This window comes from Scleropages formosus, chromosome 4, assembly GCF_900964775.1.
Source record: "Scleropages formosus chromosome 4, fSclFor1.1, whole genome shotgun sequence".
Taxonomy (NCBI): Eukaryota; Metazoa; Chordata; class Actinopteri; order Osteoglossiformes; family Osteoglossidae; genus Scleropages; species Scleropages formosus.
This window is the reverse complement of record NC_041809.1, coordinates 19,368,201-19,382,851: the sequence shown is the minus strand read 5'-3', so window position 1 is coordinate 19,382,851 and position 14,651 is coordinate 19,368,201. Positions and strand designations below refer to the sequence as shown.

The following is a 14,651-nucleotide window of genomic DNA, read 5'->3' as shown; positions in this document are numbered from 1 at the left end:
TCTCCTGTGTGTATCCTCACTTTGAGTCGTTTTGTTGCTTTATTTGTATTTATACTGGTTTCACCATAGGAAGTAAAAACACAAGAAAATACTGGAATGAACTGACAACTCAACCAATGTTTATGTAACGAACTGGATGCTTCATCATACCCAATTTTGTGACGTTTATCCTGAGACACACACCTGGTATTTAAGATAAAGAATTTTTTAAATATGTTTTCCCTTCGCAACTGTCCGTTACACTGAAACTCAAGCTCCTTTGTACTTACCCTAGAGTTTAACTCTACTATTGCACCTGGTGGATATTTTTTATCTGATCTAGTGAAATGTTATAAGAGAGGTACAAAGATGCAGCCTTCTGCATGAACAGCTCCCAAAACTTCATTCCATGTTCAAGTCAAATGATGGAAAGACATTTAAGAAACAACACAGACAACATTCGCGTTTTCTTTTTTTTTAACAAATAGTTGAAACAAGTCAAGGTCATTGATGAAAAAGTACATGAACCCATATATTTAGTAACTACTGGAACCTCCTTTATTGGCAATGATACTTATCTGTGATCAGACCACTGCAATAGTTAGGAGGTATCTTGGGCCTTTCCTCTATAGAGAACGGTTTCAGTTCATGGCACTTTTGGGATGTCTTGGTTCAATGGCCTGCTTCAAACCACGCCACAGCATTTCAATGCGATTGTGTTCAGGACTGTGACATGGTCATTCAAAATACAGAATTTCTTCTGTCTGAATCACTCTGTTTATCATTTACTCCTGTGTTTTGGAGCACTGTCATGTTGCATGACCCAACTTGGGTTAACCTTATGACCCAAAGACTTCACAAACTTCTTCTTCAACATCAGATACATCTGAGTGATAAAGACGAACACCCGTTTATCTAGGTCTATCCACAGATTCAAAGGAGCAAAATACTCCACAGAATTAAGCTATGGGCCAGCTGGTATTGTAGTTGCTAGAGCTGCTGCCTTTGGACCCAAAGGTTGCTGTTTCAAATCTTAACTCCTGCTATACTACCATCGATAAAGGTACTTACTCTAAATTGTTAGAGTAAAATTATCATTCTGAATAAATTGGTAAATAACTGTAGGTAGTTTAATGTTGTCAGTTGCTTTGGATAAAAATGTCAGCTAAATGCTCACACACACACACACACACACACACACACACACACACACACACACACACACACACACACTGAAGCCGCTTGTCTCAAGCAGGGTTGCGGCAAGCCGGACCCTAACCCGGCAACACAGGGCTCAAGGCTGGAAGGGGAGGGGACACACCCAGGACAGGACGCCAGTCCGTCGCAAGGCACCCCAAGCAGGACTCGAACCCCAGACCCACCAAAGAGCAGGACCCGGCCAAGCCTGCCGCACCACCATAGCCCCCGCTGGCAGTTAACTGAATAAATGTAAATTAGTAAATGAAATCCTTCAACATTCAGAACATACAAAATGTACTTCAGCAAGCTCCACATCAGTTCAGTGAGGTTGTGTGCTTGCAATGAATTCCCAGGGGACAACCTATAAATAAGAGACTAGTGCTTCCTTCTCCAATGTGCCTCAGAGGCTCTCGAAAGATTACCTCACTCTGAGTTTCTCTACAGTCCCTCAAAGAACGTGTTTACTTGCAAATGAGCCATTTGCAACTGTTGGAGCACAGCTAAAAATAAACACTGGTGTTGCATTAGCTGTCGCTGCCATGCAAGTAGCTGTTCTGAGCTATGTGGTGCGACTGTACTGAAATCTGGCTGCTCACTTGCCCTCCCCGTTCTGGCTCTCCCGATTCCAGATGAAACGATCATTTTCTTCTCCCTCCGCAAGTGCCAGAAAAAAATGGCTTTGCAAACGGTTCTGCATGCAATGAATGTACGATGCACATAATTCAGCTTCTTATGCATCTCCACGATCTTCTCCGGCCGCCTTCAAACCCTAACAGGATTAGTGATGACCACGGGTCATGAATAAATCCGTTCACCAAAAAAAAAAAAAAAAAGAAACCCACTGATAATTCCTCCCACCGTCTTTTTAAATTTCAAAAAATTATCATTAAACCTAAGCAGCCCTTGAAGAGTGAAGATCCCTGTGGCTTCGGCCCTAAGGATGGTCACCATAGGAAGAGTTTGGAGTGAAGTTACAGGGAGTTCCTCTTTCCAAAGAATCAATGAGTACCAGAAAATTTAAAGGACATGCAGGAATAGAGTCGAGGAGCCATTGTGCTCACTCTGGTGAATATTTAATAGGCATTATGTCAAAGCACTATCAGGAAAGTCAGCCTTTAATAAAACTGGAAATGGAAATTGTGGAAATTGTTATTTCGCATATTTGAATGTGTGAACCTGAAACGTTCAGAAGACAGTTTGCTTAAACAACCGATTCCTACGTTTACATTTACATTTATTCATTTAGCAGACGCTTTTGTCCGAAGTGACGTACATCTCAGCAAAAGTACAATTTATGCATCACATTTAGAGAAGGAGACATAGCTGCAGACATGAAAGTCTCAAGCAAACCTAGTTTGTTTCCTACAACATGCTGCACCGAGGTTCATCGTTCAAGTAGGTTTTGATTCCTGTGAATACATATTCCAATATGAAAATATTAAGCAGACACCTAATGAGAAACATAGGGACAAAGGACTGCAAAAGCTAGGGGCACAATGCTATATGGTTTTTTTCCTTTATTTGCCACATATGTAGTTGGGGGTTTTCATGGTATAATACACAGGTATAAAGTCAGGAAATACAAAATATACTGTATAGTGTAGTCCCTTGAAAGACCAGCGTGCTGAATGACCTGATCTCTTAAACCAATCAAAATCTTTACAAAATGAGAGCTTATGCATTATATTTTGTATGGATACTGCTTACTTTACTGAAGTTTGGTTTCTTTCTTTTTAATTCTTTATCTGACTTTCTGAAGAGGTAAAGAGAACGGAGAGAAAGATGAGTGCAGCTTTGGCATAGGCTAGACTTTTATTGAAGTCTGGCCCTGAGGGCATGTAGAAGAGGCCTTGCGGGGATACTTACACTGACTCCACCATGCCCATTACATCATTTCCTCACTGCCTCCTTCCCCTAACCCACTTGACATCTGCCTCGCACATCCCCAGGCAGATCCCTGAAGTGTGAGGGTGAAGAATATCACAGGAACGGTACACTGGTGAGACAAGGAGCAAGGATGGGGGCTGGGGGGGGGGCCAGTGTGTGCGTGCGCACGTGTACGTGTCTGTTTGTGGGGAGGGGAACTAAGGCTGCTGTCAGAATATGGCTCGCTCATCTTCTCAACCTACGATCTCGAACGCTCCGCAAACAAGGCCCGACAAGGGCCTGCAGAACATAATGGGCCCAGCAGCATTGTCCATCATAATTACCGTATGTGGGGTGTGAAAGCTGGGGATTTCATCAAGTGTCAACATCATCGTAGTCACGGCGCCACGTACAGCATTTAGCTCCTTTCTCAATAACCTTGGCATGGTGCGCCTGGCCTAAAAACATGTTAATCACAGCTACAATATTTATGTTAAGGCTCAGCCTCAGAGGGCAGAAATACATTCAGAATTATTAGAGCTTCAGCAAAGGAATGAATGATGGGGAAAAAAGTAGTGAATAATACATTTTAAAAACAAATCCTACTTTCAATAACATTTTAATAAAAGAATCAGGCCATACAGTATTCTTGAGCATAATCTCAAACTGTTCAAAAATCTGAGTAGATCACTTATTAAAAAGATTCTTTACACTAAAATTAGTTATTTATAAGGTACTAAGCTTTGCAATTATCCAGACACTCACTGCAGTTTAGTCTGTGCTCACATATTTACACACTCATGCAAATTTTAATGTAGGTTGCTTTGCAAAATCTAGGCCTGTTCTGCAGATCCTCTTTGATTCAGTGCAAGTCATAAAAATTAATTAATTACTGAGGTATACCCAGTCAACACAGTTCATGTACTCCCGATGAGGTTTTGTGTTTCCCTGGCAGGGGGGGTCGCTGAGTCCTGATGAAGACCCGCTGACCTACAGTTGCCACTGTTCCCATTTACAGCGATAGCCCGGGCTTGTTCTGTCGAACCCTGAGGCCGCAGAACAATGAAGCACTATGTGACAAGGTCTTCGAAAGAAGCTTGCTCACGTCCATGGCCAAACCTAGGCACTGTCAGTGAGTCAGTCCCACAGGACTGCGAGTGCCATTCCGAGACACGGGTCTCTCAGCAACCCACCTTGGCTATGAGCAGCAGGAATATTTGGAGAGCTTCCATAAAAACCACACAACTCCCATCTCCTGCACTGAAAAGGATCTTTGCATGCTAATACTGCATGGTCAAGCTCATTTCCATTCCCTTTGGCCTGTGGAGCAGACCTCATTCTGTCCTTTGGCCTGATCTTGCTCACTAGCTGGGCCGGCATCAGGCTGTTGCTCCTCTAACCTAAACCCTTAGAATTTCTAGCCTGGATTAAGATTTAAAAATCTTTTCCACTCCTCAAATCATACAGAGTTTTTTTTTTTTTTTTTTTTTTTTAAATTAGCCTCAATCTAAACTTAAGAAAAGGATAGGGCAAGCAAGGATTGGTGAGGGAGTCCACAGCTTAGAATATGGTCAGCTGTTACACACATTTAAGGCAGCGATGGGGCTACTACAAAAACTACTCCACCACCAGTTGTGGAAATACATTTTGGTTTGTTTGTCAGAGAGCAACAGCTCCACTGAGTCTTCCGCACGGAATGGGTGACGGTTCTTCCAGATGTCGGGACAAAAGTGATGAAGGTTTAATGTACTGAAACCAGCAAGGAGAGCACGAAGTCTGAGAATCAAGTTACCCTGGTCAAAACAGGCCTGAGTAGCGCAGTGCTAAAATCACTGACTTGCACCATGCACTTTTTTTTTCCTGTGCTCCTGCCCACTACTTTACAGTATCGGTTCACAAAATCATAGTGGAAAATTCTGATTTATTAATCCGCAAGGTTTCTAACAGCAATCGAATCAAACCCTGAAATATGTGTCACAGACATGGGGTTATTAAACTGACCATACCGATGAGTCCCCGATTGAGTTTCTGGGCAGAAAGTTACATACCCTATAAGAGGCTTTTACTATATGTTTTTAGACATTTTGATACTGAACGCTGGTGTTCAAAGTACTGAAAGAGGGGTAACAGAGCTATATATTTCATACAGCTATCCAATTAAAATAGACTTGACCAACATGGGCACTGAATCAAGTTTCGATTAAAGTTTTCTGAAAAATTTTGTGGAGATCATGTAGTGTGAAGATGAGTCAATGCACACCATAACAAATTTAATATTAATATTATTAATTTCTATGACTATTAAATTTGAACACCACAGACGACTGTACAACTACAAGACAATCCAGAAACCTGACTTACAAGCCAGCAGTCACATATGACAGCTGAGTTACATATTACTTACACGTTTATTGTTAGCCAAGGCATCATTAATTTGGCTGAGGGGTTCCTCCTCTTTACTCGTACAGATACACACAGAATAATCATGTGTCACACACATACTAAAGTGTAAGATCCTCACATGATCCCCATTGTGTAGGCCTGAATGGACTCCCGAGATCTTAAAAGCCATCAGGCTTTAAACCAGCATGAATCCACTACAAAGCGGTTTTTTTTTTTTTAACTTTTGATTTTTAAAATATTCTTTTTGTGACAATGCTCTGCAATGCTGCATTCCATTTCAGCGGGCTCCAGCGGGGCTCTTATGTCACCCAGGCTCTCGGCCATGCCTACCGTTCACCGTGAGGTGCACCCAGCTGCCATTGTGGAAGGTGTCGTACTGCTGCTCCAGCATCAGGACCTTGCACTCGTACCAGCCCTGGTCTTCCGATCGCACCTGCTCGATCCGCAACGAGGACTTGCCGTACAGGCTGGCTCGGCCTGCAGATGGAGAAATACCAACAGTCAAGTCCATAACTTTTCAAACTGCTTACATAATGATGGGAAATTATATACATGCGTGATACTTTACAAGACTAAATGGCTAATTAGCATAGTTAGGAAGTAGTGTAGCAGTTCAGGTCATGGGTCTTGTAAACTAAAGGTTGCTGGATCAAGTCCTTGGAGAGACCTTGCTCTCCTGTAGTAGAATTTACAGCTTTATATAAATTTAGGTTGGACCTATAATGATGAGTAAACCAGAGATGTAGCATGGTAACGACCTTGAAATGCTTTTTGTAAAAACCATACGTGTTAAGAAGAGTGCAGACAACATGAAAACTCCAATATCCAAGGAGACATTAGTGGCAAGTAGGAAGAAAAAGCTGTCAGGCTCTAGGGAGGCCATCACCACGCCAGGGACCACCGCCACAACGACCGCAGGGTCTCCGTTCACCATTAAATGCACTGGGCTGTCGATGGGAAGTATGACTTTCTCTCTACAGCCTGGCAGACATTCTGAGTTGACGGAAAGCAGCAGCATCTGATAAATAAAAAGGCCTTCAGAAGGGAGACACATGAAGAGGAGAACAGCAGAGCTGCTTCTCTGAGTCTTTCTTCCTTTCTTCTTCTTTCTACCCATTCCGTTCTGAGACTTCTATTGTTGCTAAAAGCTACATCCCTACCAGTTTCCAGCAGGCCTGCCTGCCACTGCCACGGAAGGATTCCCAAGAATATTTATTCTTCTTTATTCCATTTTTTTCAAAGTACAGCAAAATGTCACAGACATTTTAATAGCTTATATTCTGCCATCAGATTCATTAAATAATTTATAAAGCTGTCATATGACTGTCAGCATGCACTGCTGCAAGTAGTTGTAAGCTGTCAGTTTTTTACTGTTCTTGTAAGAGGAAAGTGTCAGCGATCATAATCATAAAAATATGAATCGGCAGTTAAGTCAACTGTTTCCACAGACATTTTTGGTATTGCCAGTGTTTCAGAGGCCATGGCCATCTAGTGCCAAATGGGATAATAAAAGGCAGGTGTATTTTTACACCAGCCATAGAACAGTGATGGGACACATGGTGGGGACTGTTTATGGTGAGGTTACAGATACCGTCGCACCCCCCACCCCCACAGAGGGCAGGATGCCCTGTCTGAATGACCTCCACCTTGCGTTTGGTCACGCTGGAGAGATGCTGGGCTCTCCTGAGCGGCGAGGTCAGTCAGGGATGTGGATGCAGTCAGGGTCTGGTTTGTAAATGCAAATCGCTGCTGAGCGCCGTGTTCATTGTTGAACAACAAACAATAATCCAAAGGTCACACTTCTAATGTTCTGAAAGTCAAGTTTTCGTGTCTACGGCTATAGAATGCCCCACTTCGCCTGGCAGTTCCTTTCAGCTTCTAAAGGGCCCTGGCCAACATGCGGCGTGTGCCCAAGTGCCAGTGTGAATGCGCTCCTGTTGTCTGTGGCGGTGCATTCAGTTCTCTCGCTGCAGACTTCCGAAAGTGTGGCCAAACAAGTGGCGCTTTGTAGCCGGCGGACGGCAGGTCCACACCCCGAACTGGCCGGGGCCCAGGGCCGGCAGCGAAGGGAGTATCGAGGGTATGAACTCCTCTCACGTGGGAGGGTCGCCCACATCACATGGAGCCACACAATGCAGCCCTTTGTAGGAGGCAGTGTCCACAGAGCCTCTCTGCACAAAACCACCGCTATGCTTGCTCAGAGGGAGGTCAAAGGGGCACTGTAGGCCTCAGAAGGTCCTTGGCAGACAAAACACTGGTTCTGGCAACAGTTACTCTACATAATATTGTCTTTTCCCAATTCAGCACAATTGGAATATCTGTATGCACATAAAAAGATGTAAAAAACTTTATTGGAGTGAAAAACATAACCATTTCTAAACCTATACAATGTTCCCACTATCTATTATTAGTAACTGCATGTCACAGCCAGGGTCACAGTGGTCAGAAGCCTATCCCAGAAGCACAGTTTCTAAGGCTGGGTATGCCCTGGATGGTATGCCAGTCCAACGGTGAGCAATCTCAAAGATGTAAAAACACACACTAAGCGCAGCAATCTATCTGAAGCACGTGCCTTAGGATTGCGGGAGGAAACCAGAGCACCGCAAGGAAACCCATACAAACACGGGGCGAGCACGAAAACTCCATACAGAGCGAGTTACATTCACACCCAAGTGAAAACCTACAGCACAGGAGCTGTGAAGCACCGGTGCTACCCACTGTACAACCGTGCTGCCCCTATCCATACAAGTGCTAACTTTATAATGAGGTAAAGGGTTAGCCGAAGTGCTGTGAGAAATTTGCATGATCCCCAGTTGGCCAACCTAAGAGAAAATGACTCCGCTTATTAATATAAATGTGTCTTAGTTTAACCATGGGATGTTCTGTACCACTCAGTCTGGCATCAACTGTGCAGGCCGTCCTCCAAGAGGGATCCAAGTTAATAAATGAAAAGCAAAAACTGCACATTAAGCGGGCAGATGTACACTGGCCTGCAGAAGCGAGGCTGAGGGCCCAGACAGCCTCATTTACATTCCCTGAAAGGACAGGCCATTAGCAATGCAGGACTAGTCCACAGCCACGTCTCATAAACTTTCATCGGTTCTTTGCTTTTAGTAAATTGACACGGGTTTTAAATTGCGGCCTTTATGCCTCTGGGTCCTGTGGACAGCATGCATTTAAATCTTTGTTTTAAAACAGCACACGAAGAAATAAAAAGTTTTACTCTATGTCGTCCTAAGATACTTTAGCCCACAAGTCATCTTGTCATATTTTTAACCCAAATGTTCCAGACCTGGAAACTGGCGAAATGTATTTGTCACGTCAACGTCCACGTCCTCGCACCGAGCGGATACACCTGTGGCGGATCAGGGAAACGAGGCATAAAAGGTCTGCCCCAAACACCTCGGATCGCAGAACCTCATCTGAGCAGAGCGCAGCCTCTACGCCAGCAGTTTTCCGCGATTTCTCCCGTGTCCTTGTTTCCTTGTTCTCTCGCCCGTCTTCCTACGTCTCCCTGGTTTCCCGATCCGCGGCTCTGGTTCCGGACCCCGGCTTTAGATTCTCCCTCGTACGACGTTTGCTCCTCAGTGACCCCTGCCTGTTTTGCGACTATTCTTTAAGCCTTCCCCTTGTCCGTCGACACGACACAATAAAAATGCGCACCTGCAATTGGGTTCGGCGACTCTCTCCATGCTCACGAAATATGACAGTATCACCGCATCATTAACTCTGTCAGGTTTACAGATATTATTTTTATCTTTGTCACTGAGGAAGTACCTTTATTTTCCAAACTGAAACACTTGGAGCAACATAAGCGTAGTAGCTGGAGCTGCTGCAGGTTCGATCCGTACCTCTGGCTTTGACACCCTTGAGCAAGGTACTTACCCTAAATTGTTCCAGTAAAAAAAAATACCCAGCTGTATAAATGGGAAAATAATTTAACATAGTAAGTGGCTTTGGAGAAAAGCGTCAGCTAAATGAAAAAATGTAATATACTAAGGTGCAATGGACTGGCGCCTGGTCCAGGATGTACCCTCTTTTGCCTTGCGCCCCGTGCTTCCAGAATAGGCTCCAGACAACCGTAACTCTGATTTGAGCATGCGGTTGGTGATAGCGAGTTATGCAAAATACCAAAAAAATTATTCTATGGAAATGAATCGCTTACAGCACAAAATATGCGGAGGGACACAGGATATATCCATTTAAAATACTTATGTAAAACTGTGGAGATAAAATACTGTTCATCATAAATAATCACAATAAAAGTCCAAGTCAAGTCAACAACATCTAATGAGAACAGTTCATTCTATATGCAATAATAAAATCAAATGATAAAAAAAAAAATAACACACGCGCACTGCCTGAAACCGCTTATCCCGAGCGGGGTCGCGGCAAGCCGGAGCCTTGCCCAGCAACGCAGGGCGCAGGGCTGGAGGGGGAGGGGACACACCCAGGATGGGACGCCAGTCCATCACAAGGCACCCCAAGCAGGACTTGAACCCCAGACCCACCAGAGAGCAGGACCCGGCCAAGCCCGCTGCGCCACTGCACCCCCACCCCACAAAATAATAGACAAACACACGTGATATTCCTCAATGTTCTTCATACTGTATATAGAATCCCTGTACCTCTTGGTGGATAAAAGCATGAGCTTAAGGATAAATACGAACAGTATTCCACTTATTCAAAGAAACTACTTCAAGCTGTCAGACGTTCTGCTAATAGCATATACAAAAAAATCAGGAGTGTAAATGCAGGGTTCCTTCATCTCCTCAATGTATTTCTGAACGTTTGTAATTGGGCCACGAAGGGTTAAGCTCCACCAGCAGAGTCATCGATAGGTTTCATAGCATGTGAGAATAATGCGTGTGTAGCACGCTGCTGTTAGCACCAGGGTGGGAGATGTGAGAACGACACCCCAAGAGTCGACGAACCGCTGGCTTACCGGCATACTCTGGGTCCACATGGGGAGGGTAGAAGCGGAAGTTGATGAAGAATGGGATGGGCACTCCGAACTTGAACCACTCCACCACGTAGGGCTGCCCGTTCAGGGGATGGGCCACGTCACATCCTAGGATGACACTCTCTCCTGCACGTGCCGTCACAAACTGGGGCTCCTCTCTGACTCCGCGGGCACCTGTAAGAGAGATCGGAACAGTCTCTATATCACACGTGTCACTGACACTGCTGGATTCCCATGATGCCCGAACACGACGGCATGCTGAAACTGCTCCGCGAAGCTACAGGGCGTTTCGATTAAGGACTAAGGACAATCAAGCCAATGTTGCAAGACAAAAACGTCCATTAGCGACACCCCGGGTGCGGAGGAAACCTAGAGTAAAACAGACTCGTGCAAAACGGAGCAGCCTTTTAATTCTAAATTAAACTGCTCCATCTGAGAGACATTTCTGCCATGAGTCATCCGTAAACTGAAAGCACAATAGAGCACTTTTACTACTAATACTACTACTACCATCAGTCCACTCACGCCCACCACAACCAGCCTCTTCTAACAAACAGCAATCGCTCTCCAGTGCCTAGTGCAAAAATACAAAACGGGAGAAAAAAAAAAAAAAATCCAGACAAACGACACTAAGGAATATAGCACGAGTTTGCCGGAAACCTCAAGGCTGAAGGAAAAAAAGAAGAGGAAAACGATTTTCGATCCACATCCACAATAAAAATAACTGTAAAAGCCGGCACGGGGCTAACGGAAACTTCCGTCCTTCCCTCTCTGTGTGTGTGTGTGTGGCGCACGGGCCTTTTCTGTCGCTTTGTGCGCTGTTAAAGCAGCGGCTTGCGCGCACCGCGAACTACAGCCACCGAGTGTGTGCAGCAAATCATGATTTATTCAAGAGCTCTCGTAGGTCGCATTCTTACCATAGTTCTGCAGCGCATGCTTGCCAAATTAAACTATTCCGTTGAATGCTTCACTCAAGGGCATAATTGTCACTCAAGATTTGCACCTACAACCTTTTAATCAAAAGTGTACATACACTCCTGCTTGTGTGGCAGTCAACTGCCCTAATCCTTTGTCCGATCCGGGCTCTCAAATGCGACCGGAGTCCGCTTCTGACACGGTTCCATTTACGCTATCATCGTTGTTCCTGGAAGCTGCGAGTCTGGTATATGATATATTGTTTGATGGCACGGAACATCCATGAAAAAGCCTAAAATATCATGGGCAAGCTCCATGACCTGGAACACAAACACCCTCTCTGACGGACTTAATGGTCGAGAAGAGGTATTTACTAAACAGCCGTCAGTCTCACACACACACGCACGCACACACACACACACACGTGTGTGCGCACAATCCACAGCACTCGACCAAGTAAACCTACGGCCTCCATGAACCTGCAGCACAATCAGCTGGGTGTTTATGCCAAATCTGCTTTGTGCATAGCGATGTCCAGTTTACTCAGATGGAATTAATGTTCTGTTTTCCTTCCATTCTGTTCTGTGCACTCATTACAGTTACGGGCCGGGATTGGCCTTCGGATCTGCTTTTGGCCCTGTCATCGACGTATTTCTTAAATTTTATGCATTACAAAATAATCCCTCTGAAATTTAATTTTCGGAACAATTAAAAATATGAACATAGGACACGCAGAACAGTGACCGAGATCGACAGCCATGGCGGGCAAAAGGTGAAAGGAAAGCAAAGAGGATCATGGGAAAAAAGGGGTCTCCATACATTTGGTAGAGCCCTTCTTGGTGCCTGGACAGCACCCAGTCCTTTCCACTGCAAAAATTTCCATCCTTCCTGTTCTACTGACTTGTGCTATAGCTTCCTCTATGCCTTTACCTATGAACCACACACTTTCACCAGAGCAACAGCAAGACAACAAACATATTAATGAAAACTCTGTAAACTGTTACTTTACCTGCTATATTTAACTATGGTGTAATGCACTCCTCAGGAAAATGGGTACCTCCTTTAACATTTCCCATGTTTAAATCCAGATTTTCCTTCATAGTTTCCGAAATAGTTGTGACTTTTGACAGAACTCAAAATAGGCACATTTTGAAGCATAATAATAATAATAACAACCTTTTGAAGCAGCACTGCAGTTATTAGCTGTTGAGTTTGAAGGGGATGTTTGCTGTCTTGTGTTCATTGTAAATCAAAATGCAGGAATACCAAGGACATGTGTGACTAATACGCCAGTACACAGATGTGTGCAGACAGAAAAGCATGCTTTTACAGTGTTTTACAGCGTATGTGCAGGCAGAAAATTGTACTGAGCTTTCAAGTGACCTTGGGTGAAGGTCACAGCCAGGTACCTTACAGCATTACTTAATGTCTTAATCCTAAACAATGTGGAAGAGGCTTCAATTATACCGCATGTGGGTAGCCCACGGCATCAGCCGAAGACCAGCTTCTTAAGACTTGTGATTAACCTGTGGCCTTAACAAGCTCACTCAGATCAGTTCTTCCTTCTCGCGCGAGACTACAGCTTCACATTTAAAGACTTGCTGAGCCTTAGGTCACGGCGGTGCACAATCAGAGGACTCATTGAAAATCTCTGATACTACATACATCTAGTATTGCAAGAATGATCAATTCAATGGAAAATAACAAATGGTGTTATTTTTTCCAAGAGCGATAAAGACAGAAACCAACAGAACGGCGAGAGTCGCCGTTTACCTGTTGCTAACCGTAAAAATAAAAATGGTGACAATAAGAGCAGAAGCCTCCCCTTAATACGAGAATGCTCCCCTCCCGTGAAAGACAGCCCCTGCCTCGTCTACCTATTGCAGCACAACGTGTTGATTGGCTGCTGGTGACATCATCAGCCAGGAAAACAAGCCATGGAAGGGATGACTTCATTGTTTATATCAAGTAGAGCAACAAGCCGTAACAAGCAGTCCTGCACCTCCTCCGAGAGCCCTCGCTAGCTTACAATCAAAGACACTGGGGAGGAGAGGGTCACACGGCTGGATCTCGGATGCGAAGCGAGAGGGAGGCAGGGAGTTCTGTTCAGCGGGCCTTCTTCTCGTTCCGCCGGCGTCCCGTAGAGGGGGCTCAAACACCCTTCTTTCCCTCACCGTCCTTCTCTCGGAATGTGCCATAGAGCTGGCAGATGGTGGCAGACAGGAGCATCGGTGCCGCCATTGGCAGGATGGCTGCGTGACCTGCGTCGAGCCCTCTATTTTCACATTGTCACGTTAGACCGAAAACTGGCGGGAACACATTGTGAGCGTGACGGAAAGAGCAAGTCACACGCTTAGACAACACACCATACGCCGCATCTCAAAACAAGGGATTTTGCTGAGTACTGCGAAACCCCTAAATTCAGTTTTGGTCACGTTTGTATGTCTTCAAGATGATGAGAAAAGGTTTTAAAATATTTTAAAAGATTCAGCAATAACTTTTTTTTATCTATAGACTTGGTCACATCTTGTAAGTTGACTAATTCATTTAAAAAGCAGCCTTAAGAGAATATTCGTAAACACTTTGGGGTAAGAATTTTGTGACCCAAAAGAGTGTGAATAAAAAATATGTAACAGTTACAATGTCCTTAAGAGAAGGATGAACTATGTCCTCTGTCATCTCAGCAAGACTTCTGCAATTGTAGAAAATATACTTAGTAGTAAGGTATGACTTAAAAGACTAATAAAAAAAAAAATTAAAAAAAAATCACAAAAGATTAATGAAATTTTCTTTCTCCTCCTCAAGCTGACAACCTTTAAGTTACAAGACAGTATCATTTCCCACCATTCTGTGTATTGTACCATAAAAGACACCTCCAGCATTAGCTAAACAACTTTAGAGAGCAGCTGAGAAATGCTGAAGCAAGCTGAAGCAGACAGCATTGCAAACATAAGCATTTTATTCTTACGATATGCTCTACCGTAATCCCACTCACCGAGCGAACATACATAAAAAACATCACGGTGAACTAAGCGAGGGATCAAACCCAGAACCCTGGGGATATGAGGAAGTGGAGTATGTGCAGAATTAACACACCACTGCTCACAAGCACCACTTAAACTTAATATGTGTAAGTAACAAAGCACAATTTACAGGAGTGTGCATTAACGGTTGTCAGACTCTCCTAAACAGGGAGTTTGCTTAGGATTTTCACAGTCGGACAGGTAGAATCACTCCGATACCTTGCCAGTTGACAGGTGGACAGTACTAAGTTAAAATATTAAAAAATCTGATGCAGAATGACAACTACCATCAGAATAAAGAA

General features: G+C 44.1%; 1 protein-coding gene across 8 annotated transcripts in view; it reads right to left on the bottom strand.

Annotated features, from left to right (window-relative positions):
* The window catches only part of igsf9bb (immunoglobulin superfamily, member 9Bb), a 110,584-nt gene that overhangs the window by 68,162 nt on the left and 27,771 nt on the right, over positions 1-14,651 (bottom strand). For all 8 annotated transcript variants that reach the window (XM_018755302.2, XM_018755304.2, XM_018755303.2 and 5 more), the window contains exons 2-3: positions 10,394-10,585; positions 5,779-5,925 (exon numbers count right to left, since the gene is read on the bottom strand). In XM_018755302.2, coding sequence (XP_018610818.1) covers positions 5,779-5,925; positions 10,394-10,585 — 339 coding nt within the window. The remainder of the gene's footprint in view (positions 1-5,778; positions 5,926-10,393; positions 10,586-14,651) is intronic.